The sequence below is a fragment of the Molossus molossus genome, unplaced genomic scaffold (genome assembly GCF_014108415.1).
Source record: "Molossus molossus isolate mMolMol1 unplaced genomic scaffold, mMolMol1.p scaffold_m16_p_16, whole genome shotgun sequence".
Taxonomy (NCBI): Eukaryota; Metazoa; Chordata; class Mammalia; order Chiroptera; family Molossidae; genus Molossus; species Molossus molossus.
The window spans coordinates 72,202,733-72,225,116 of record NW_023425351.1 but is presented as its reverse complement, the minus strand read 5'-3'; the positions used below and the strand labels follow the sequence as shown (position 1 = coordinate 72,225,116).

General features: G+C 51.3%; 2 protein-coding genes across 14 annotated transcripts in view; both read left to right on the top strand.

Annotated features, from left to right (window-relative positions):
* AGO2 (argonaute RISC catalytic component 2) overlaps window positions 1–22,384 on the top strand; it is a 381,544-nt gene that overhangs the window by 218,750 nt on the left and 140,410 nt on the right. The window lies entirely within an intron of this gene.
* The window catches only part of PTK2 (protein tyrosine kinase 2), a 149,478-nt gene that overhangs the window by 75,915 nt on the left and 51,179 nt on the right, over window positions 1–22,384 (top strand). For 5 of the 10 annotated variants that reach the window (XR_004959849.1, XM_036263886.1, XM_036263895.1 and 2 more), the window contains 10 exons: window positions 2,084–2,224; window positions 2,968–3,045; window positions 4,059–4,166; window positions 5,435–5,552; window positions 7,204–7,234; window positions 8,123–8,175; window positions 13,303–13,320; window positions 19,184–19,240; window positions 20,642–20,662; window positions 21,651–21,748. Coding sequence is in view for 9 of the 10 variants with exons in the window: in XM_036263886.1 (XP_036119779.1) it covers window positions 2,084–2,224; window positions 2,968–3,045; window positions 4,059–4,166; window positions 5,435–5,552; window positions 7,204–7,234; window positions 8,123–8,175; window positions 13,303–13,320; window positions 19,184–19,240; window positions 20,642–20,662; window positions 21,651–21,748 (723 nt within the window). In the remaining variant the exon portion in view is untranslated. The remainder of the gene's footprint in view (window positions 1–2,083; window positions 2,225–2,967; window positions 3,046–4,058; window positions 4,167–5,434; window positions 5,553–7,203; window positions 7,235–8,122; window positions 8,176–13,302; window positions 13,321–19,183; window positions 19,241–20,641; window positions 20,663–21,650; window positions 21,749–22,384) is intronic. The other 5 variants (XM_036263889.1, XM_036263890.1, XM_036263891.1 and 2 more) reach the window with 3 other exon arrangements.

The following is a 22,384-nucleotide window of genomic DNA, read 5'->3' as shown; positions in this document are numbered from 1 at the left end:
CAGCACACACAAATACTGATCCTCGTGTTGACACCCAAAACTAACGTAGTATTATGTCAGTCACATCTCATGTTTTCAAAAGCACACTTTGCACGAACTATTAACACATTAGTATTTAACAGCCTCTTATTCCTTTGGAAACTTTCTTTAGCATTACAGCATAATCTTTCTATCTGGGAAGCCCTGGTGTCCCTTGTTGCTAGCAGCATCTGATGAATGTTGACTGATATGAAAGTATTTCATAGCTGTAATTTCTCTGGACCACAGGCCAACGCTCTAACCGCTGAGCCAAACCAGCCAGGGCTATAGCTGTAATTTCTGATGCTGTGACCCAGTAACACTGCTTCGTTTTGAAGAAGTGTCCCATGCTAAGCAGTTTGTAGGTGAATTGGTTCAGAATTGAATAGCATGCATGGATACATGTTTTCTACACAGAAAACAAAGGTGCATTGGTTTTTCCCCTTCCTCGTGCACTGTTGCCGTGCTCAGTGTGCTCACGTGTCCGTGCATGAGTCCACCCCTGTGCTCGGTGTGCTCACACATGTCCATGCATGAGTCTACCCCTGTACTCATTGTGCTCACGTATCTGTGCATGAATCCACCCCTGTGCTCAGTGTGCTCATGTGTCCGTGCATGAGTCCACCCCTGTGCTCATTGTGCTCACACGTGTCCGTGTGTGAGTCCACCCCTTGTGCTCTGTGTGTTCACACGTGTTCGTGTGTGAGTCCACCTCATGCTCATTGTGCTCACACGTGTCCGTGTGTGAATCCCATCCTGTGCTCTGTGTGCTCACACGTGTCCGAGTGTGAATCCCATCCTGTGCTCTGTGTGCTCACACGTGTCCGAGTGTGAATCCCATCCTCTGCTCTGTGTGCTCACACGTGTCCGAGTGTGAATGCCATCCTGTGCTCTGTGTGCTCACACGTGTCTGAGTGTGGATCCCATCCTGTGCTCTGTGTGCTCACACGTGTCCGAGTGTGAATCCCATCCTGTGCTCTGTGTGCTCACACGTGTCTGAGTGTGAATCCCACCCTGTGCTCTGTGTGCTCACACGTGTCTGAGTGTGAGTCTCATCCTGTGCTCTCCTTTTTTTTTTTTTTTTATCCTCACCCGAGGACATTTTTCCATTTTTTGTTCAGGTAGGGTGGGAGGGAGAGAGAGAAACATCGACATGAAAGGGACACATCGAGTGGCTGCCACCCGCACAACCGACCAGGGCCGGGGACAAACTGCAACCGAGGTACGCGCCCTTAGCGGGAACCGAACCCGGGTCTCTCAGGACCACAGGCCGACGCTCTAACCACTGAACCAAACCGGCCAGGGCTGTGCTCTCCTTTTCACTCTGGTCCACAGGCTGACGCTGTAACCGCTGAGCCAAACCAGCCAGGGCCTGTGCTCTCCTTTCCAAAGCACCTATGTGTGCACATTGTTTTCTCCTATTTCTTCATGGAACTGTATGATGGGTTTTACTGTCTGTCAGTCAGTTCTACACAGCCGTCCCCGGGGTGCATCGAGCGTAGGGTAGACAGACACACCGTGTGCATGCCTGGCTGGGCCTCACTGCAGACAGCTCTGCAGACCCTCCCTGTTGCTGAACCTGCATAGTTCTGTAATCACTTCTAAGGAATAACGTCCTTGGATTTTCATCGCTGGGTCAAGAGTTGTGGTCTTCTAAGGTTTCTGGTTTGTGTGACCTTCAGAAGGGCAGCGCTGACAGGCCCTCCCAGCAGGGGCCGTGTGAGCGCCTTGAGCCCTCACCTGGGCCAGGGCCCTCCATGGGGGGGACGTGCTCTCATCGCTCCCTCAGGCACGCGCTGCCGCACCAGCACTGCTGCACAGGTTCGTACGGGACGGAGAGCTGAGTGCCCGGACGGACATGGAGAGATGGTGGCCATGCCTCGTTTACGTTAGGTGCATGTTATTATGGTAGTTACTTAAACAGAAGTGAAGCTCCCACAAGGTGACATTTTATAACAATGGAACATAGGCGGATTAGGTGGGCGGGGAGCCTCCTCTTGAGGTTAGCTGCTGAGCTCCTCACTCAGTCTCCATTCTGATCACCTTTGTGGTTTTTCTCGTGCAGGCCAAAACACTAAGAAAACTGATCCAACAGACCTTTAGACAGTTTGCCAACCTCAACAGAGAAGAGAGCATTCTGAAGTTCTTCGAGATCCTCTCCCCGGTGTACAGATTTGACAAGGAATGCTTCAAGTGTGCTCTCGGCGTAAGTGCAGGCAGGGTGCGAGGCTGAGGCTTCGCGGCGGCTTTTCCTTACCCAGGTGCATCTAAATTTACGGTCGGAATAGAATTTGTCACATTTTTAACAACATCAGAATGTGGAGAAAATGCAAAATATATTAATGTGAGAGCAAAGTCATCCTTTTTAACAGCGTGTCTGCGTTCGTGATTAGATTTCCCTGTCCAGCTGAGCAGCTGGTTGATGGGCTGTTCTTTTTTTTTTTTAATCCTCATCCGAGGACAGTTTTCCATTTTTTGTACAGATAGAGTAGGAGGGAGAGAGAGGAAGAGAGAGAGAGGGAAACATCGATGTGAAAGGGACACATCGAGTGGCTGCCACCCGCACGACCAACCAGGGCCGGGGACAAACTGCAACCGAGGTACGCGCCCTTAGCGGGAACCGAACCCGGGTCTCTCCAGACCGCAGGCGGACGCTCTAACCGCTGAGCCAAACTGGCCAGGGCTGATGGGCTGTTCTTGAAGGGCTAGCTTGCCCTGCCCAACAGTCTTCCCGTAGAAACGTCAGCTCAGGCCCGCCGGAAGGCACATGCTCTCTGTCCAGGCCAGGCAGACGGGATCGATGAAGTGATAAAGATGCTGCTTATTTGGTTAGGTTAATGGCTAGCTAAGCTGGCCCCACATTGGTCCTTTAATGTGCCCTGGACTCTTCATCTAAAATTGTTCCTTTTCCTCCTGGTACCTCTTTCTTCATCTGTTTCACCTTCAAAGTCAAGCTGGATTATTTCGGTGGAGCTGGCGATCGGCCCTGAGGAAGGCATCAGCTACCTCACAGACAAGGGCTGCAATGTAAGTCTGCTCTGGGCATCCTTGGACTGCTGTGCATAGCCCCCATGTGGGCTCGCTGCGGACAGAGACCGAGCTGAGGAACGGGGGTTCACTGGGTCTGTGTGCTTGAACACTTGTAGTCTGAGCAGGGGAGAAGCCAGTGAAGGAGCCCTGCACGAGCCAGGGAGGGCGCAGGAAATCCTGGGCAGCTAGTTGTCCCCAGGCCGAGGGCTGAGCACCTCAGGGCTGTGCTGCCAGTTGCCCGGGGCAGAGGGCATGGAGTATTGCCCGCGGGCATCTCAGGAAGACTCCTTGAGTCCTTTGTGCACCGAGTTCCAGCTCGATCCCAGGGCGTAACCTGTGCTGAGGGGTCACTTGGCAGGAGAAGTGGATGCGCGTGACATGCTAAGAGCAAGAGGTCTTAACCAGGCTACTTGTTTTGAATAAACGTGTAGGAATTCATTGCATGCAAAATAATCGCTTTCTTGACATGCTAGAGTGCTAAAAGACAGATGGGCATATTTTATATTCCTAAAAAGAAGAGTTGATTCTGCTTGGAAATGGAACAGTTTCTCTGGGCCTGTCGTGGGAGGGTCCTTGGGCACTTCCTGCCTCCCACGCTCCATTCCACACTGGAACCTCAGGTTTCTGGGGTGTGTGCAGGTGCAGGTGTGTTGGGAGTGGGCCCTGGTCCCTCCCTGTGGGAAGGGGAGCAGACGTTCACTCCGACCAGGAATTTCTCACACACACACCCCAGCTGGTGAGGAGCCAAGTCAGGGACTCCCTTCTACTTTCCTCGCTGTCTTGTCCCTGGCGTGGCACCTGCGTGGCCCTCCGCCAGCTCCTGGGGCAGTATCCTCCGTGGCCTCTCAGCACGAGGCACAGCCAGCCCTGCAGCTCCACCACTGCTCAGAAAGAGAGCCCCCGGGAGCATCTTCAGGAGGGTGGGGCGGGTGGGCGGAGATGCGCAGAGTGTGTCGTCAGTCTCTAGTCTTTTATCTGTGGTCCACAGTTTGCGCCTTTTCTTTCCAAAGCCCACGCATCTGGCCGACTTCAATCAAGTGCAGACCATCCAGTACTCAAGCAGCGACGACAAGGACAGGAAAGGGACGCTGCAGCTGAAGATAGCGGGCGCGCCCGAGGTAGGAGCGCGCAGCCTCCGGGCGCACGGGGGCCGGGGTGTTTGGGGATGATGATTTTTTCGTGGGTCATCAGTCATGATAATCACGATTAAGTGCCCCCAAGTGTAGAACAGGAAACAGATATAAAAATCGGTCAAGAGCATTATTGTGAAGATAATTGAAGATTAATGCAAATTACCAAGGAAGTCAACTTCTTAAAATTGTGTAGAAACACATGTCTATAAACTGTTATTTTCTAAAGTGCACTGCCTGGCCCAGGGCCTGGGTGCTCAGCTGTGCACGCAGCGCGCTAAGGACGGCGGCAGGAGAAGCGAGGCCCTGGCAGAGCGGCATGAGCCTTCTGCAGAGCACAGGACGCCGTGCGCTAGGCGGCGCTGGCCGGCAGCAGACACGTGTGCGTGGTGGCCTGTTAGGCGCTCCTCCAGTCCCCCGCAGCACAGCGCTTCTCGCCTGTCCTTGTTCTGCCCGCCTTGGGGGTGGGTTTCTGAGGCTCTGGGAAGTGCATTTGATGCTTGGTATTCAGTGACGCCACGAAACATTGGCACCCTACTACAAGTGGAGATGTCCTGCAGAGAGCTCCGGCGTGTCCTCGTCAGGCACCGTGCTTTTCACACCGCCCCCCCCCCCCCGTAACAGAGGGATGATGCAGGCGAGGCGAGTTGTTCGTTTAGAGGTTATACATGCTGCGAGAATCAGCACAAGCCTGTATTTGGGAGCAAAATGCAGCTTTGATTACCTGCTGGGGACCACTCAGTGACAGTCGCTGGGAAATGCCTCAAGCACACGTGTTCTGTCAAAGTGATTTCTGAGCTCCTAGGCAGAGACTGCTGTGCCTGCTGGAAACGCTGGGGTTCACTGATCTCAGAGTCACAAAAACTATGGCGGTTGGCTGGTCAAAATGTGCTCCCTGTTAGTGTCGCTTCTGATGAGTCCCCTTCCGCGCATGGTTCTCTAGCCTCTTCCGTGAGTCAGAGTGCCAGAGGGGCCAGGCGTTCAGAAGGGAAACCCTTTCCCACTTCCTTTTGTTCTAGAAAGTGAGTCTCAGTGTGAGTGATTTTCCGTCTTCGTCTGGGTTCGCCTTCTGCCAGAGTCTAGGAACAGCGTCTTAAACATCAAACTTCCTTTTCACTCAGACCTCACGACGAACCCTGTCCCACTGCCACTCGCCTGTTTGTGCGGGTGTGCAGAGCCCTGATGTCATGCGCAGCTGTCCCTTTGGGTATCAGGCAGAACAATAACGGCTCTCTCTCGGTCTGTTCCCCTTTTAGCCTCTGACAGTGACAGCACCGTCCCTGACCATTGCCGAGAACATGGCCGACCTGATCGACGGTTACTGCCGGCTGGTGAACGGAGCCTCGCAGTCGTTCATCATCAGACCCCAGAAAGGTGAGCTTCGGTTCTCTTCACACCTTCTCACCTAGCTGATTGACGGGCCCCCAGCAGCCTGGAACTCTTCCCGGTAACTGAACTCGAACACCGAGCGAATGACTCAGCCTGTAAGTCTGTGCTCTTCTTTCCTAGTGCAGAGGCCCAGCTCCCAGCCCAGGAGCTGGGCTTGAACAGAGCACAGAGAGCTGCTGTACTGCGAGAACACACTCGAGTGTTTTCCAGGTGACCATTAGTATTTCCTAATAAACTTTTGGGATTATGTTCTGGGTGTTGTTGTTTTTTAAAGTATCTGTTCTAACTCATGTCAGTAAAGCCTCTTTGGCTATTTTTTCTTATACATCTCAGAAGCTTAGAACAGTCCAAGAACAAAATTAGTTCAATGTCATGGGATGAAACCGATTAGAATGAATACCCACCCTGGAGGTGAGGGTGTACCACTTCAGAAGTGCTGTGTGGGTGTCGCGAGGCTGGTTGAGTTCTCCATTCACTGAGCGGGGCCGACGGCCTCTGAGTGCAGGCCTCTGCCGGGCGTCAGGCAGGCCCAGGGCAGCCTGCAGGTGGTCGGCCATGTGGGAAGTGCTCTGGTACCGCAGCAGATGCCACGAGGACCGTCCACGGCCTCTGGAGGTGTCTCAGCGAGGGCTCCTTTGAGGAGACCGTGCTGGAACTGAGCTTTGAAAGACTGAGAAGAGGAATGTTTGCTCCAGAAGGAAGAGCATCTTTCAAGAACTGGAGTGTGCAAGGGCCGAGTGATGCACCGGGAAGCGTGTACTGGGGGGAGAGCTGATGGGACCAGGTTCAAGGGCAAGTGCAAGGAGAGGCAGCATGTGTGACTGCACCAGGGCTGTTAGCCTGGAGCTGCCTGGGAAAGGATCAGAGAAACGGGTGGTAGATGGGCACTGCCCACCTGTACACCCCACCCCACCCCACCCCACAGACACACCTGAGGATGGAGACAGAGCAGTGCTCTGTGCCGATAGGAGCAGAGCGGTGCTTTGTGGGATAAACAGTTGCATCAGTTTCATCCTAAACACTGTCAAGAGAGACAGTACAGTTGTGAGCAGGGGCATGACTTGATGACTTTGTTTTGGGGGAGGTGGATTGCAGGACAGGATCAGGTAGGAGTTTGTTCCCGTTAATACAGATAGAAGAGATTAAACCAGGGGGCTCTTTGCATCCTGCTGTAGAAGAAGAGGGGGGAGAGAGTCTTCCCAACCCGGGACTGGGTCCCGAGCCTCCTGTCACAGGTGGGAGGTGACCACTGTCGGTAGAGAGCTCCAAGACACAGACTCTGCCAGGTGCCCGCTCTGCAGGCCTGTTCCTGGACCCTCGGGGCCTCTGTCCCTCAGGAGCCGCACATCTCTGGGTCTGTGTCTCCTGCACAGGCTTGGTGTCGCTGCTAATGAGCATGTTTGTCAGATGCAGTGTCCAGTCCTTCCGCGGGGAGGGTGGGTGCTGACTGCAGACACCTCGTCTCTGAGGGCCTCCTGGGGAGACACTTTTCATCGTTTGTCACCTTCACACTTCAGCTCCCTTGAAGGGCCATTGCGCAGATGCTGCGATGGGACTCATCCTCCCCCGTTTTCTGCATAGAATCTTCCCAAGGGAACAGAGGGAACCTCACCGTTGTCTTTTCTTTTTCCCCCAGAAGGCGAACGGGCTTTGCCATCAATACCGAAGTAAGTGCTGATGTTCGCTTCCTGGCGCTCGTTTGTGCCCAGCGGTGGGACCGCGGCTCCAGGGCCATCGGCCGCACAGCCAGGGCGCGCCCTTCGGGAGGGGCTGGAACACGTTCCGAGAGCAGCCAGCCAGATGTACATCACGTCACGTGTTTAGGTCCAATCAGAAGTTGAGAGTGAATCTTCCCTTTATCTTACATTCATTAGGGAGCTCAAGAATAGTCAGAGCAGTGGTGCTGTGGGGCCGGTTAAATACGCACTTCGCACTGTCCCTGGTCTTTATGAGAACCTGGACATAGGGACCGTTCTGGCTGTTTTACAAGTGAGAAAATTAAAAACTATGAAAGTAATTTATGTTAGTTTTTTGTACTTGTTTATGTCATAAATTTCATTGTTTATGTATTGATCTACATAATTAAAATAATTGATAGTAGTGCTTAAAGAACTTAATAATGTCTCTTTTTCAGCCAGTGTACTAGAAACTAGGGACCAGATGACAGTGAAGTCTAGGGTACAGGCCAGTGAGCAGGTGCAGCTGTGTCCCGAGCTCCCAGACAGGTGTGAGCAGAGCCCAGGGCCCACAGAGGAGCACTGCAGCTGGAGGCCCTGGGGTTGGGGGCTTCCCATTTGCAGGGCACGAGGTCACTGTCCCAGTTGCTTTCTCGGAGCAGTTGTCTGTCCTTATTTCTGATCTTTGAAACATTAAAGCAGTCTGGTGATTTTAAGGGTTTGGATAGTAGAATCCAATTTTTTTAAAAATCTGCCCTCTATTATGTGAGTCTTCATGGGAAACAGTGTGGTTCTCCTGATTGTCGGCAGTTCAGTATGAAAGAGTGACAGTCGTTTGGCTGAGAGCATGGCACTCACAGCGGTACCCCTCTGTTTCAGGCTGGCCAACAGTGAGAAGCAGGGCGTGCGGACACACGCGGTCTCCGTGTCAGGTAAGGGCTCGCCTGGAAACCCACAGAGCACCCTGCTCGGTGGAGGTGGTGGTAGGAGGGTCATTGCGGCAGATGTCTGTTCCTTTTATTATGATTCTGCCTCCTGAACAGCTCATAGAAATGAGACACTGACTACCCAACTGCGTAATCTCACCATCATTAAATCGGTGTAAATACGGGTTTTCCGTAGGTGAGCCATACAAGAGTAATTCCAGATTACTCACACAGTTCTATAGAATTCCAAGTCGGTTTTTAGTTTTACTGTCATGTTAACCATATTTAGTGTGAAATTTTTACTTTTGGAATTGCCATTATAATTTATCTTTGCAGTTCAGCAGAATTAACAGAGTATATTTTGTATATTCATTGTGTTCTGATGTTCCAGATATGTGATACATTTTAAAATGGTTTTTGTCTTTCACAATTAACATAAAATGGTGTTTGATTATTACTTTTTTTTTTTATCCTCACCCTTACTTTTTTAAACGTCTAGTTCAGATACTGGCATGAACATCATCTTCACTGTTTGTTGGCATGGTGAGCGTGCTGTGCTTTCCTTGGTATGTTTTCAAAATACATGTGTCTTTCCACTGAAAACTGGAAAACAGGAGGGGGAAGGAAACAGGTCTTCGGTGGACCCAGGCTTCCACCTCACAGCACACTCGTGTTCTGCACACACGGTCTGTCCTCCGATGTGTGCCACTCAGCCCCTGCCAGCTCCGGGGCCGCAGCCTGGCCTCGGGGAGACCCGGCGGGTTCCTGGACGCCCGTTGGCCTCGAGCCCTTTCCCGAAGCTCCGCTCTCGCTGCGCCTCGCTGCTGGCGGCGCTTTGTTTTCCACACACACATGTAACTGTTCATCACTCTCTTTTTAAAAAATAATTTTTATATGTTTTTATTGATTTTTTTTCCCTCCTAAAGAGAGAGGGAGGGAGAGAGAAATAGAAACATCGATGTGAGAGAGAAACGTTGATCAGCTGCCTCCTGCACGCCCCCTACTGGGGTCAAGCCCACAACCCGGGCCACAACCTGGGCCTGTGCCCTGACCGGGAATCGAACTGGGGCCTCTCAGTCCATGGGACCACGCTCCATCCACTGAGCACACCCACCGGGCTGCTCATTGCTCTTTTGTGCGTAAGCACCCTGTAAGCCCCTCTCAGGAAGTGTGCTTGTGTTGGTCTGATTCTCAAAGGTACCCCGTGCGTGTGACAGATGTGTGCCGAGTACTCGGCGTCAGAAGGCTCTGAGCACTGCCAGCAGGGTGGAGCAGAGGTTGGCTCCAGGGCCGGTGCCTGGTGGATGGTGTCCCATGCCTGGTGGGCTGTAGGGTGACCAGCACGTTGCTAATGTTCTTAATGAATTTCTGTGCCCGAGCAAGGGTGCTGGGCACTTAGGGACACGCTCAGGTATAGGAAGGAGAAAAGTAGGGACACTGAGAGCCAGCAGTGACCCTGAGGGTCCCTGGTCTCCCAGACGATCCTGAGCTGCTCACTGCGAATTGTTCTGGGGCTCTGTAGGAGCTTATGGGCAGGGGCCGTGGAGGCACTCGCTCGATCCAGCACCCAGGGGGCCCCGGCTGGGAAATAGAGCAGTATGCTTTCATTCCGGTGATGAGATAGCAGGCCTCACTTGTGTTTCATTGCGAAGGAAAGGTACTTATTGCATCTTCTGTAAGACAGTTACAATTAATGTTAAGTATGTGGAGAGCTTATCTTCGCTATCAAGACCAAATTTCTCTCTAAAATTGAGTACGGTGGCCCTGGCCGGTGGGAGTCAGTGGTTGGAACATCCACCTGTGCATAGCAGGGTCTCAGGTTCATTTCCCAGTCAAGGGCACACACCTGGGTTGCAGTTCAATCCCTGGCCTGGTCAGGGCGTGTGTAGGGCACAGCCAATCTGTGCGTCTCTCACATCGGTGTTTCGCTCTCCCCTTCCCTCTCTCCCCCGCCCCTTCCCTTTCTTCCACTCTACCTAAAAATCAGTGGAAAAAATATCCATGAATGAAGATTAACAAGAAATAATAATAAGGTGAACAGATCTACAAAATGTCTAACAGAACAGTGTACTTCCTTGAGCACATTATTCTGAATCCTAGAGTAGGTTTCTAGCCTAAGTATCAAGACTTTTTTCCTTTCAGGAAACGTGTGCATGTTGTGTAGATCTCAGGTAGCACTCAGAGCCGACAGGCAGCACTTGTGACTAGGGGTCTGGGAGTGTGGTCACGGGGCGGGGGCTTGGTTCAGGACAGGCCTTCACCAGGCTTCAATGATCTTTCATTTGTAAGTAGTTCTAGAACGTAAGGCTCTTTGGAAGTGTTGTACTACAAGAAAATGGACTGCGATTCCTGTGTACCAGCTGTCCAGTCTGTGCTGAAGTCCCTTTGCTCGAGGTGCTTCCTCACTCAGCTGTCTGGTCAGGAGCCAGCAGCAGTGCTGGTCGAACTTGCTGCTTCTCCTGTTTCCTCCTTTCTTTTCTGATCGCAGCTTATTTGTTGTCCACCCCCCCCCCCCCCGCCCCAGATCTGGCTGATCCACCTCTGTGATGTCCTGCTGGGCGCATTGCTCCCAGGCCCCCGTCTTCTTGCACTTTCTCTAAGCTGGGCATTAGGATCCAGAGAGGCTTGGTCGGAGTTGGGCTCAATGGGTGTTTGTAATGAGACCGCGTCATGGGTGGTGCAAGTGACGCCTGGCTGTCTGTGACACTCGGACCGAGCAGTAGGTTTGGTCTGTCCGATGCATCCACTGGAAAGCCCCGTGAGCACATCACCTGACCGCTTTCGCAGCCACTGATCTCCACGCCTGGGTTCCATCGGGCCGGAAGAGGGGACAGCGGATTCCTTTCCCCGTTGGCGGTTCAGCGAGACTGGCCAGCCGGTCGCCCGAGGAACGGTCCCTGCTGGAAAGGCTCCTCCTTCCCTTCCCCCGCGGGCGCGGACAGTGAGCTGCCTCCCTCCCCAGAAGATGTTGTCTGGTGGGAATTCATGGATTTCTAGCAATGCTGAGGGCAGGGGTTCCCATGAGCACCCCAGGTTGGATGATTTGCCAGGAGGGCTGTTTTCTCGGAACTCAGGGCTGAGATCAAGTTCAGCATTGTTAGCACTAAACTGTAATTTCCAAGGAGAGGAATGAGATTGAGAGGCCTGGTCACTTGCGTGACTACACATCAGAGGACATGTTGACCCACTGGGCCTGACCTCATCATTCCCTGATGTTTCCTTAAATGATGTCCCACTTCCCCGTTCCTACCTAACTCGTTGATGACGTCTGTGAGTGCTGCCATCTTGACCCTGACCTGTGCTCTCCCTGGGCCCACACCTGACGTCCTCATCCTTCTCGATGGGTCTGCGGTTAAACTTTCACGCCACCCATGTCTGTTGTCACACATTGTCACTGCTGCATCGTAAAGGGCTATGTTGTGTGTCCCTTGTTTGCCCTCACTGTGACATTCTGCTGTTGCTCTACATACTGTCGTTTCTTCTCTGTTTCTCACTGTGTTGTGAGCTCCTGGAGGGCCGGGATGTCTTGCTGATCCAGCAGGTGCCTACTGTAGTGATGCTGACTGTCAGACGAGCTTGGGTGTGGGAACGAGGGAGTGAATGTGTAAGCGCTGTCAGTGGGCAGAGGGCTTTACAACCTGTGGATTCAAACATCCTAATCACCAGTTTTTTATAATAAGGTAATTTATTTGAGGTGTACACGTACGGTCTCTAAGTCTGTGTCTGCTGATGATTTGGGGGAAATTGCCCATAAAGCTCTTTTACAAATCAGGATCAGCTATGCTCGTTTCCCACAATTTTTGCTTTATGGTTGAATGTTAGATGTTCACAAGAATCTGGAATTATGTATTGGTCTTTAATTTTGTCTTGTTTCATTTTGTTTTGGTTTTGTTGTTTGTAAAGATATCTGTACCTTCACTTGGCTGGGTGCAGAACTGTGAGACTCTCCTTATGTCTTGCTAGAAGTCTCTCTACCTAGTGCTAATCTTTGCTAAAAGAGGAAATTGCATGTTAAAATATTCATGTTTTTTCAAACCCACGTCAATCATAGTAAGAAACTGTGTCAATAGTCAAATAAGATACTGCAATTTTGTATTTATTTTTATAGCTGTGCCGTAAAATGTGACATACATTTCTTTTGTACTGAAATAATGTTTCTGTTTTTCTCTCTTCTCTCGCCTCTTTATAAAGGAGTCAGTCACTGCCAGCATAAGGTTAAGAAAGCTAGGCGCTTCCTCCCTTTGCTCTTCTGTTCCCACGAGCCTCCTACGGGTACTGCACTCACCTTTGCACAGGCCCTTAGCCGCCACAGGGCCCGGGCAGAGCCACCTTGCTGGGGTCTGTGTGCGCTGCCCCACCCAGCAGCGATTCAGGGGCCAGGGTTCAAGTAGAGGTCTTCGGGCTGCTCTGTTGGTAGAAGATTTTGTTCGCCTGTTTGCTGATGTGTGCATGCAGTGCAGGGCGGTAGGGAGCTTCCTGGTTCCACGTGTGGGTGTTGGGGTGGGGGTGGTGTGGGTGTTGTAGTGCAGGGCCGGCAGCTACTGTGTTTGCACCGTGCTTTCCTGGTGGTGCATGCGGCTGGATGCAGGGGAGTGGCCAGGGAGCCATGGGCAGTATCTGTGCTTGGGGCAGCTGCTGAGGGGTGGCGGCGGGCGTAGCGGCAGCCAGCCACGTGGACGGTGTTCTAGGAAAGCAGACGCGTAGTGATAGAGCAGGGACTTCTCTGAGCGCCGTGTGGATACACGTGGAAACAGCCTGTGAGCGAGCACAGCTTCGTGCGCCTGCCCCTCGGGGCCTGGCGCTGGGCTCGCGGAAGAGCCCGCCGGGCTGCCCCTGCTTACCAGTCAACGTCCACACTAACGATGCCTTGCGTTCACTTTTATCTAAGAGCGTCCAAATTCCCTTTGAGGGGGGTAGAAACCATTTTAACACTTAATTGTGAGAGGCAATCCAGTGAATGTTGTTCGGTGAGAGAAACCGCCTTCGACGCTGCCGCACTCGGCTGCAGATCTTCTGTCTTAAGTAGGCCTTGGGGTGATTTTTTTATTTTCCTTACACTTTGATTTACTTGTCATTTTAATAGTGTTTTCCCTCTCTCCTCCCCCTTTCTTTGCATGCTGCCTGGATCTGCAGATGAAATTAGTGGGGACGGTAATGTTTCTTTTCTCATTCATGTTCACTAACGTGCGGCGGTATGTACTGATGTGCACGTCGTTCAGTGTGGAGTGAGGGCAGACTGGTTTCCGTGCAACAGAGCAAGGGGTTCAGGGCTCCCACACGGAGAGCGTGGCTCCGTTCCTTCACCACGTCTCACTCGCACATTTGAGTTGTATATACTCACAGTGAATTTTCTAGATTTTGACCTTCAAGCCAGAATTGTAGAAAAGTGGTCTGAATGGTACCATTCGGAACATGAGTTGCACTCGAGAGCACTGATGACAGACACGGACCCTGTTCCCGAGTGTGGGACCTGCATCGTGCTGTTGGGGAGGGAGGGCGTGGGCAGGAAGGGTGCATGCTGAGGAGAGCGGCAGGCCCCAGGGGTTTCGGAGGTTTCAGTTGTCATGTGAGGACGGCTCCCAAGCAATGGAGGGCGCTCTGAGTCAGCTGGGAACCTGACCGTGGGCAGTGGCCCCTGTCCGCCTGCCTCGTGCCCCGCGCCCCGCAGCCGCGCTCTGCTTTCAGGAGCCAGTCTGTCCGCGAACGTGCAGGGAGAGTGTTTTCCTCGTGCTGAAGCTCCGCCTGTGTTCACGTGGGTGAGGGGACGGACAACTTTGGCATGACGAGCAGAGCATGTGCAGTGAGAGGTCTCAGCTCGGTGTGGCCGGAGAAGCACGTCTTCTTCGTGGACACAGCCAGGGCGTTGAGCTCACTCCCAGTGCACTCCCGGGAGTGACGGGCAGCTGCTGCCGCTCACGGGCAGTGTCCATGGGCAGCGATTCACTGCTGTGCAGGTGCAGACACGGATGGTCCGTGGCCACCAGGAGATGAGTGGCTGGGTCTCAGGCTGCTGCCGCTTGCACTGCCCTCAGCTGACATGAGGGACCTGCGTCTTCCCCTGGGGAGGTCTCCGGTGTGTGGGGGACTGCTGTGCAAGCACAGGTCCGTCAAGGAGGCGTCGTCATGCGTGCTCCCACATTTGCATTTCCTGATGCTGGACATTAGACACAGCAGTACTGGTAGCCCGCTTTACAGACAGAGAAACTGAGCCTTAAGCCTTTAATCACTTAGTTTAGGTCAGGGGGCCACATACCGAGGTCTGCAGGCCAAATACTGCCCATCTGCTGATTTTATATCGCCCCTTGAGCTAAGAATGATTATTACGTTTTTAATGGCTGGTGGGGAAACAGAAGTAGAATAGTGTTTGTGGCATTGAAACTACAGGAAGTTCAAATGGCAATGTCCACAAGTCAGTTCTTGTTTCTCTTAAATTTTTTTAATCCTCTTCTGAAGATATCTTTTCCATTGATTATTAGAGAGAGTGGTAGGGAAGGGGCGGTGGGGGGAGAGAAAGAAATAGCGATGTGAGAGAGACACGTCGATTGGTTGCCACCTGCCCCAGCCAGGGCAGGGATCAAACCTGCAACCCAGGTACGTGCCCTTGACTGAGCATCGAGCCTGTGACCCCTTGGTCCTAGGGCTGACACTCTAACAGCTGAGTGACACCAGTCAGGGCCATTAGTCAGTTTCATTGGATCATGGTTACCTGGTTCATTTACCTAGTGGTTGTGGCTCTTACCCACGTAGTGTGAGCAGCACAAGTGAGTGTGAGTAGCTGGGGCTGTGTGAGCCGTGCTGTTGGCCATTTACAAAAAGTTCGCCCCCCTGGCTGGGTCCTATAGCTAGTGGACAGGGAAGAGCAGGGCATGTCTGAGTCACCAGGTGGATGAAAGCTGTGGTCGGTCCAGCCCCTGAATGACCGAGTAGCCTAGTCACTGTGCAGATGTGGCCACATGGGACCAATGGCTTGTTCACTCATCCTGAGGGCCTCGGGGAGGCCTGTTGGGAACAACGCATCAGAACTGCAGGGGTCCAAGCCAACACCCATGCCACCAGGGGACAGGGCCACCGTTCCCTGCCGGGGCCTGGTGACAGATTCACTGTCTGCAGCCCTCTGTGGGAAGGTCAGCAGGCGGCCAGCCCTGGGAAGTGGGGAGCCTGGAGGCTGTGCAGTCCCTTCATTGGTGGCCAGTGAGGGCATCACTGCAGCTGCCATGTCCCTCCCGATCCAGACCGGCTCTCACCAGCGGCTGCAGGGCCCTCAGGCTCTGGGCGCTGTCATGGTGGCTTCCCTGCGTCCCTTCGCTTGGCTTTAAAATGAGAACGAGCACTTTCTCTGCAGGTCTCTGAGCTGTTGGTTTTCGTTCTTTTTATATGTCTTCATATCATTTTTATTTTACCACGTACTGTGATACCAAACTTTTCAAATAATGTCCGAGGCTTTAGAAGTCCCGCTTTTTGTTGTAGTTAGTCCTCACCCGAAGATATTTTTCTATTGATCTTTAGATAGAGTGGAAGGGAGGGAGGGAGAGGGAGAGAGAGACACATAGACATTAATTGGTTGTCTCTCACACGACCCCAACCGGGGATCAAAACTGCAACCGAGGTACGTGCCCTTAATTGGGAATTGAATCCTCAACCCTTTGGTCTACTGGCCGACACTCTTAACTGCTGAGCCAAACTGGCCGGGGCACTTTTGCTTAAGTGTTTATTTCAAAATGGTTAACTCATGGGCCAGGCATCCTAAAATTGTCTCCCAAGTACATAGGCCCTGATAAGCCTTCCTGTGAGCAGCCCTGGAGTAAAACGGTGCCCACAAGGGGTGGTATGGGGATCCCAGACCTCCTTCAGGGAAGAATCCATGTCAAAATGCACTCAGCGTGGCGGAGGGCCATGTGCTGGAGTGCCTTCTGCTGCCAGCCTGCCATGGACTGGCCCTGGTACCCCGAGAAACCTCCTCATCACCCGGGGGTGAGAACAGCACTTGATGGTGTCTCCGCGGCTGGCGCAGGGCTCGCTGCCACCATCGAGTGGAGCATGCGCGCTGTCTGCTCCTGTGCGCATGCCCCGGTCTTGAGCCTGTCTCCTCTCTCTGTTTCTGGTTCTTCTGTCTCACCATTTCTTGGAGGCTGGGCAGTTCAGGTGGGCTCCAGTTTCTCAGGGGCCTCGAGTGTGTGGACGTACCTCTCCCGTCAATGTCATACAGCCCGTGATCCTAAAGCCCAGAGAGAAAGACAGGAATGGAACCAAATCAATGTCAAGAATGCTCAGAGAAACGGGCAGGTGCTGCCACTCAAAGATGCTCATGCAAAAGGTGACGCTGAGCTCCACTTGGTCCCTGTACCTGTGCAGCGGTATTGATGCCCGGGAAGGACACGAGTTCTGTCCATGGCAGCCCAGTGCTCACATTGGCACCCCAGATGTCACCGGATAACTTCCAGAGAGCCTGCACATCCCCAAGGTTCTGTATGGAATTCACACGACAGGCCAGGGAAGGGTGGGCCCTTCCTGGTCACTGAATTAATCCAGCTGCCGCCTCCACTATGCCAAGGCAGGTCTGTGCTACCTGACGGGTAGTAGCTGTTTCATTCCTGCTGCTTCAGAACTGCTGCCTCCACTGAGGATTTGATACCAAGGCAGCCCTGGGACCAGCACTGCCCCCTGGGCGGCCCTCGCCCTCCGAGGCCTGCTTCTGTCCATGGAGCTCTGCAGAGGAGGCAGAGCCTGTGCTCCTGCAGCAGGGCCGGTCTCAGCTCCTACAGCTCCTGAGACCCTGAGCAACCCTCCAGGGCATGTGTCCTCGTTCATACAGAGGGCGCAGCTGAGGCGGACAGATGAAGGTCAGGCAGGTCACCCCCAAATATGAGGTGGTGCCTCAGCTGAGGGGGGCCTTATGAGTGCGGTGCGCCCCGCCCTGCACCTGGCTCCTCTTTGCTCAGCGTGGTCACGACGCGCTGTCCTCGTTGTCACAGGCGCCTCCTGAGCCCTCTCTGTGCAGGTGCCGTTCAGGAGCTGAGCGTGTGCACAGGACACGGGACCCGTTCTGGAGAGCTGATGGGGAGCCCAGGACTGGCGGGTCGCTGGTCGTCATAGGTGCTGAGGAAGTAGAACAGGCACATGGTTAAGAGTAATTGGACGTCAGTTTGAAGAGGGGTCCCTGAGTAGGTGGCACTCTAGCCGAAAGCAGAAGTAGCCATGAGCCAGCTGGGTGTCAGCACCAGTGAGCCCTCAGGAAGAGGGTCACCTTCTCCCTCCCGGCCTGGGACTGGCAGCCGTGGGGCCCGTGCCACGGGAAGCATGGGCACCTGACACTCGCTGGGTCCTGACATCTCCTTAGTGGAGCTCTGGGTGGCTGGGTGAGGGCAGTAGAGGTGGGGTCTGAGCAGCTTTTATGCCAGCATCTTGCCCCCTTCAGGGCCAGCCAGGGAGGGGAGTTCTGTCTGGGACACCTGGGCTAGTTTTGCTTTCTGATGGGAGTGGCCTGGAGCTGAGCCTGTTAAGTGAAGAAGAGAGAGGAAATGGTGAGCTAGCATCCCTCAGCTCAAGTGGCTTCTGTTGTCTGAACTACAGAGAGTAGGTCCCTCCCCCCTCGGTCCTGGTTCTCACCAGTGCCTGGGCAGCTCCCTCTGTCCCAAGTTGCATGTCACAGTGTCTTGCTAAGTCCTCTCACACGGAAGCAACGCTGCAGGCCTGGACCAGGGCACATTCTGTCCGTAGTGTCCACTGAGAACAGGTAGGAGGGAGAGCTGTAGAAATGAAAGAATGCAGGCTTTGGGCTAGGTTAGTTCCTCTTCAGTCCCGGAGGGTCAGGGTCGACACGTAAGAACAATAGAGGTTATCGACCTATATATAGAAATTGTGAATGGTTTATATTTGCTAAATGTGTTCAAGATGATTGGTTTATCGACTTTTCACTCTATCAGTTGAAATTTTTTTTTACTTTAATAATTTGTACTGATGGTTACAAATTAAGAAATGAGTTCTCCTGGGAACTGTTAGACGTGCTCGCAGTCATTACATAGCTGTGTGTGGGACGACTGAGCCCTAGAGAGTGTGAACTGTAGTCTCGCCTTTCTTTGGTTTCTACGATTTTCATATCGGAATGAAGAAATAATGGCATCAGAGAAGAAGGAACATTTAGTTTTTCCTTTCTCTGGGGTTTCCAGTGGCTGCCAGGTCAGGTTTTCAAAGTAGTGCTCTTGTCAGGTGATTCCCGAAGGCTGCCCCTCCTCCTCTGCCTCGTAGGCGGAGCAGCGGGCGTGTCCTCTCCCACACGTGATTGCTGCTGTGCGTGCGGGGCTCTCTCCATGCGGTCCCCCAGTACTTGGGGGTGGGTTTTTAAGTTGCTGCATCATGGGAAGGAGTAAGTGGAAGTCCTAGGACTCCTTGCCCATGTCTCAGAAAAGAACTCATTTTAATATGCTGTTTATTCTCATCTTACTCTTTTTGGTAGATATTGTGCCTGTTTGGCGTTAATGTATGCTCTTCAAATACCGGAGTGAGAAGGTTACTAGAGAAAAGTCCCTGGGCTGCTTTCGCCCTGAACAAATAAAATGAATCAGCTCAGTTAATCTCCCCGAAATCGGCTGCCAGTTTTGTTTTCCAAAGGAGAACGCTGAGCCGATGCTGTGGGGCCCGATGATGAGTGAGTGCCCTCGGGGGCTGTTGGAGACACCAGTGGACAGTGCGTGGTGCTGAGGTCTCTGCGGGCGGAGGGAGGGTGCCGTCGGTGCCCATGGGGTGGGGCTGACCCAGTTCCCGTGTCTTGGTCCTTCCCCAGGGCTCTCTGTGCTCTGTCTGCTCTGAGAAGCAGGTCTGTCCTACAGCAGGGGCCATGATACCACTTTTATTTCTCTCAGTGACTCGTGTATGAGCAAAAATTGAGTAATAGTGTTTTAAGAACATGAAAGCATAATAGGGGATTGAGGCAGACCATTTTGCCTTTTCAAATTCTCCACAGGCCAGGAGTTCAAATATTTAACCTCTTCCAACATACCTGTTTCCTTTCCTGCAGAAACAGACGACTATGCTGAGATCATAGATGAAGAAGATACCTACACCATGCCCTCAAGTAAGCAGACTTCTGCTTTGTTCTCCTTCCCTGGTGACAGATAGTTAATATGTAAATAGCTCACGTGTAAAGGCCTTAGATACTTATTGGCCTTTTAGAACTGTTCTTAATGCCTCATTGAGTGTCTAACAAATACTCTTTAAAACCCTCAGAATTCTGCATTTATGTGCCCAAAACTCAGGCTTGCTGTCCTCTTGCTTTCTGGGTCTGTGATAGTATAACCTTTATTGATCAGAGTATTTCCTCTCTGTAGAAAACAAATGTTATTTAGAGTTAAAGCATATCTCTATTTAATCCCATGCCTGAGTCTGCTCAGTGAGGCACATGTCCCCGTGAACCAGCGTTCTCGCCCTGACGAACCGGGGACAGAGCTGCTCTCTCTCCTGCGTTCCTGTGGCCGGCGGCCGGCGATGGCTGCCCCGCGCTTCACTGCCAGGCGGCTGGTTGATCGAGGGCATCTGGAAGGCCCGGGTCTCCAGTTGGAGCTTATAGTCCCAGATCTAGAATTGGAGGCACCCTTAAACTGTCATTCACATTTTAAAAACTGTAAACCTACCCCTTAAAGAGGCCCCATCATAATTCCACCTTACAGCCTCGGAGGCATTAATAATGCAACAGCTCACACCTGATTTCAGTGGAGCCATACATATTTGTAATATAAATGTCTGGAGTGCTTTACCGTGTGGTGTAAATATTTTAAAAGGTGCTTGCGTTTAGACTTACTGTACACTGAGGAGCTGTTACCAAAATAAAGAGAAACCACCCAGCCCGCTGAGGCCTGCATAGCCTCAGGAGCCCTGGGCCCGTTCCCCACCGCCTGTGTTGTCAGAGAGGGATGCGAAACAGAGGCCAGAGCTAAAACGTACGTGTGTGCGTTTTGACTTGCAGTAACAATTTGGGAAAATATTAATTTTTGGTTAGACATTTTGTCATTTATTTTTCAGTCCTTACCTGGGGATATTTTTCCACTAATTTTCAAATAGAGTGGGAGGGAGGACGAGAGAGAAAAACATCAGTGTAAAAGAGACACATCGATTGGTTGTCTCCTGCACGACCCCAGCCAGGGCTGGGGACTGAACTGCAACCAAGGCATGTGCCGTTGCCTGGAATTGAACCCTCGACTCTTCAGTCTGTGGACCGACACTCTTACCGCTGAGCCACACCGGCCAGGGCCACAAGATAGAACTTTAAAGCGGTGTTTATGTCGCATTGAGTTAGCTAGAATAAACTTTGTTTCTACTTGTGTCTAGTCCTCTTTTTTTACTCATATTCATAGTTAAAAGTTTAACAAAGTGAATCTCATTGACATGTACTCTGCAAATTGATTGTTGTTAACCTAATCTTTATTAGTTATTTCTAAGCAAGGTCTTCAATTTTTTTTCTCTCTTAATTGCAATACAGAAAGCTATGGAATAGATGAAGGTAACAGGATTCCTTTAAAATAACTGCATTTGCTTGCAATTGCAACCTGTGGAATGATACGGGATGTTTCCGTTTTCGGTTAACTTTTATTTTTAAACCTTTTTTCATTGGTTTACTCATGCTGTTAAATCAATGGAACTACTAGCTAAAGTGATTTTAAAGAGGAAAATAGCCATCTAAAATTTGGGTTGAATTTCTGCATGATTTATCTAATTTGATAAACCAGGGGGAGCTGTTTAATTCCATCGGTGATCATACTAATGGGACATGGCAGTGTGGGCTGTGGGCTGCGTTTCTGGCGGGTGAGGCCGCAGCTAGGCCAAGTCCTGGGCCGATCGGAACCATCTCCTAGACTCCCAGTGGGCATTTCTGTCCATATGCCTCCACGTAATTGGTTTTGTGTAAGTCAGCAATCTCATACGTTAATTTGAGACCAATGCTTATAATGTATGTGATGTGTTCAACCTGATTCCAAGTCATATAATTTTGAAAATTTTAGACGCTACCTCTTTAAACTCTTTTAGCTCCATGAATAATATCAAGATAGGAGTATAATAAAGTGGAACACTCTTAAACTTTTAAGTTGCTCTTGACACAATTTTTTTGTTGTCTCCGTGTTTGCAAACTTGAGTTATTTGTAAAATAATTGCCGTAAATAACATTTTTAGCCTTCATATATTAATACCTGAACTAATAGCGCTTATTAATTAAGCATATAACTTGATACTTAGAGAAATTATTTTTTAAAACTATCACATAGATATAAATTAAATCAAACATAAAAAAAATCTACCTGTAATAGAACTCGCTGTTTTGGTAGTTCAACCAATGCTGTTTAAGAGAATTCCACTGTTTAAAGCGTTTTCATAGAAAGATGTCCCTCTGATGACATTTTTACTGGTGGATGTTAATGAAATGAACTGTCACGTGTCATTTCAACATTTGGAATGTTGCTCTTGTGTTTTGACGACTTGACCCTGTTTTGCAGCCAGGGATTATGAGATTCAGAGAGAAAGAATCGAGCTTGGTCGGTGCATTGGAGAAGGCCAGTTCGGGGACGTGCACCAAGGCGTTTACGTGAGCCCCGTAAGTTCGGAAGTCTGGACTTCTTTTGATTGTTTAAGTTTAAATTGCCTCTCGTTTGCCTTCTTAAGTCCTTTCAAGGTGTTGCAGTGGGCTTTTTAAGCCCATCATGTATGTCGGCTTCCTCAGTGTATTACAAAAGGAAAGCTCAGCGGAACCGCTCCGAGAGGGCCGCGTCTGTCTGTGTCACTTGCCTCCGCCAGCCTCTGTCTCGGGCACAGACTCCACAGAAGATTGCTCCATGGCGGGGATTAACACATAGTGACATGGTTAATAGCAGTTAGCCAGTATTCCCACCTGCCTGCGTTTTCAAGAAAAGAACATTAATTTGCCCAATATTGCCCTCCACAAGAGATAAGTGAATTTTTGAAATTATTTATTTACTAATAGCTTTATTGAGATATAATTCCCATGGTATAAAATTAACTCTCTTATATGTACAATTCAGTGGTTGTTTTTAGCATATTCACAGAGTTGTGCAACCATCACCACAGTCTATTTTAGTGCATTGTATTTTACCCCCAAAGGAAACCTCTGGCCCGGCTGGTGTGGCTCAGGGATTGAGCGTCGACCCAGGCACCAAGAGGTCACCAGTTTGATTCCTGGTCAGGGCACATGCCCAGGTTGTGGGCCTGATCC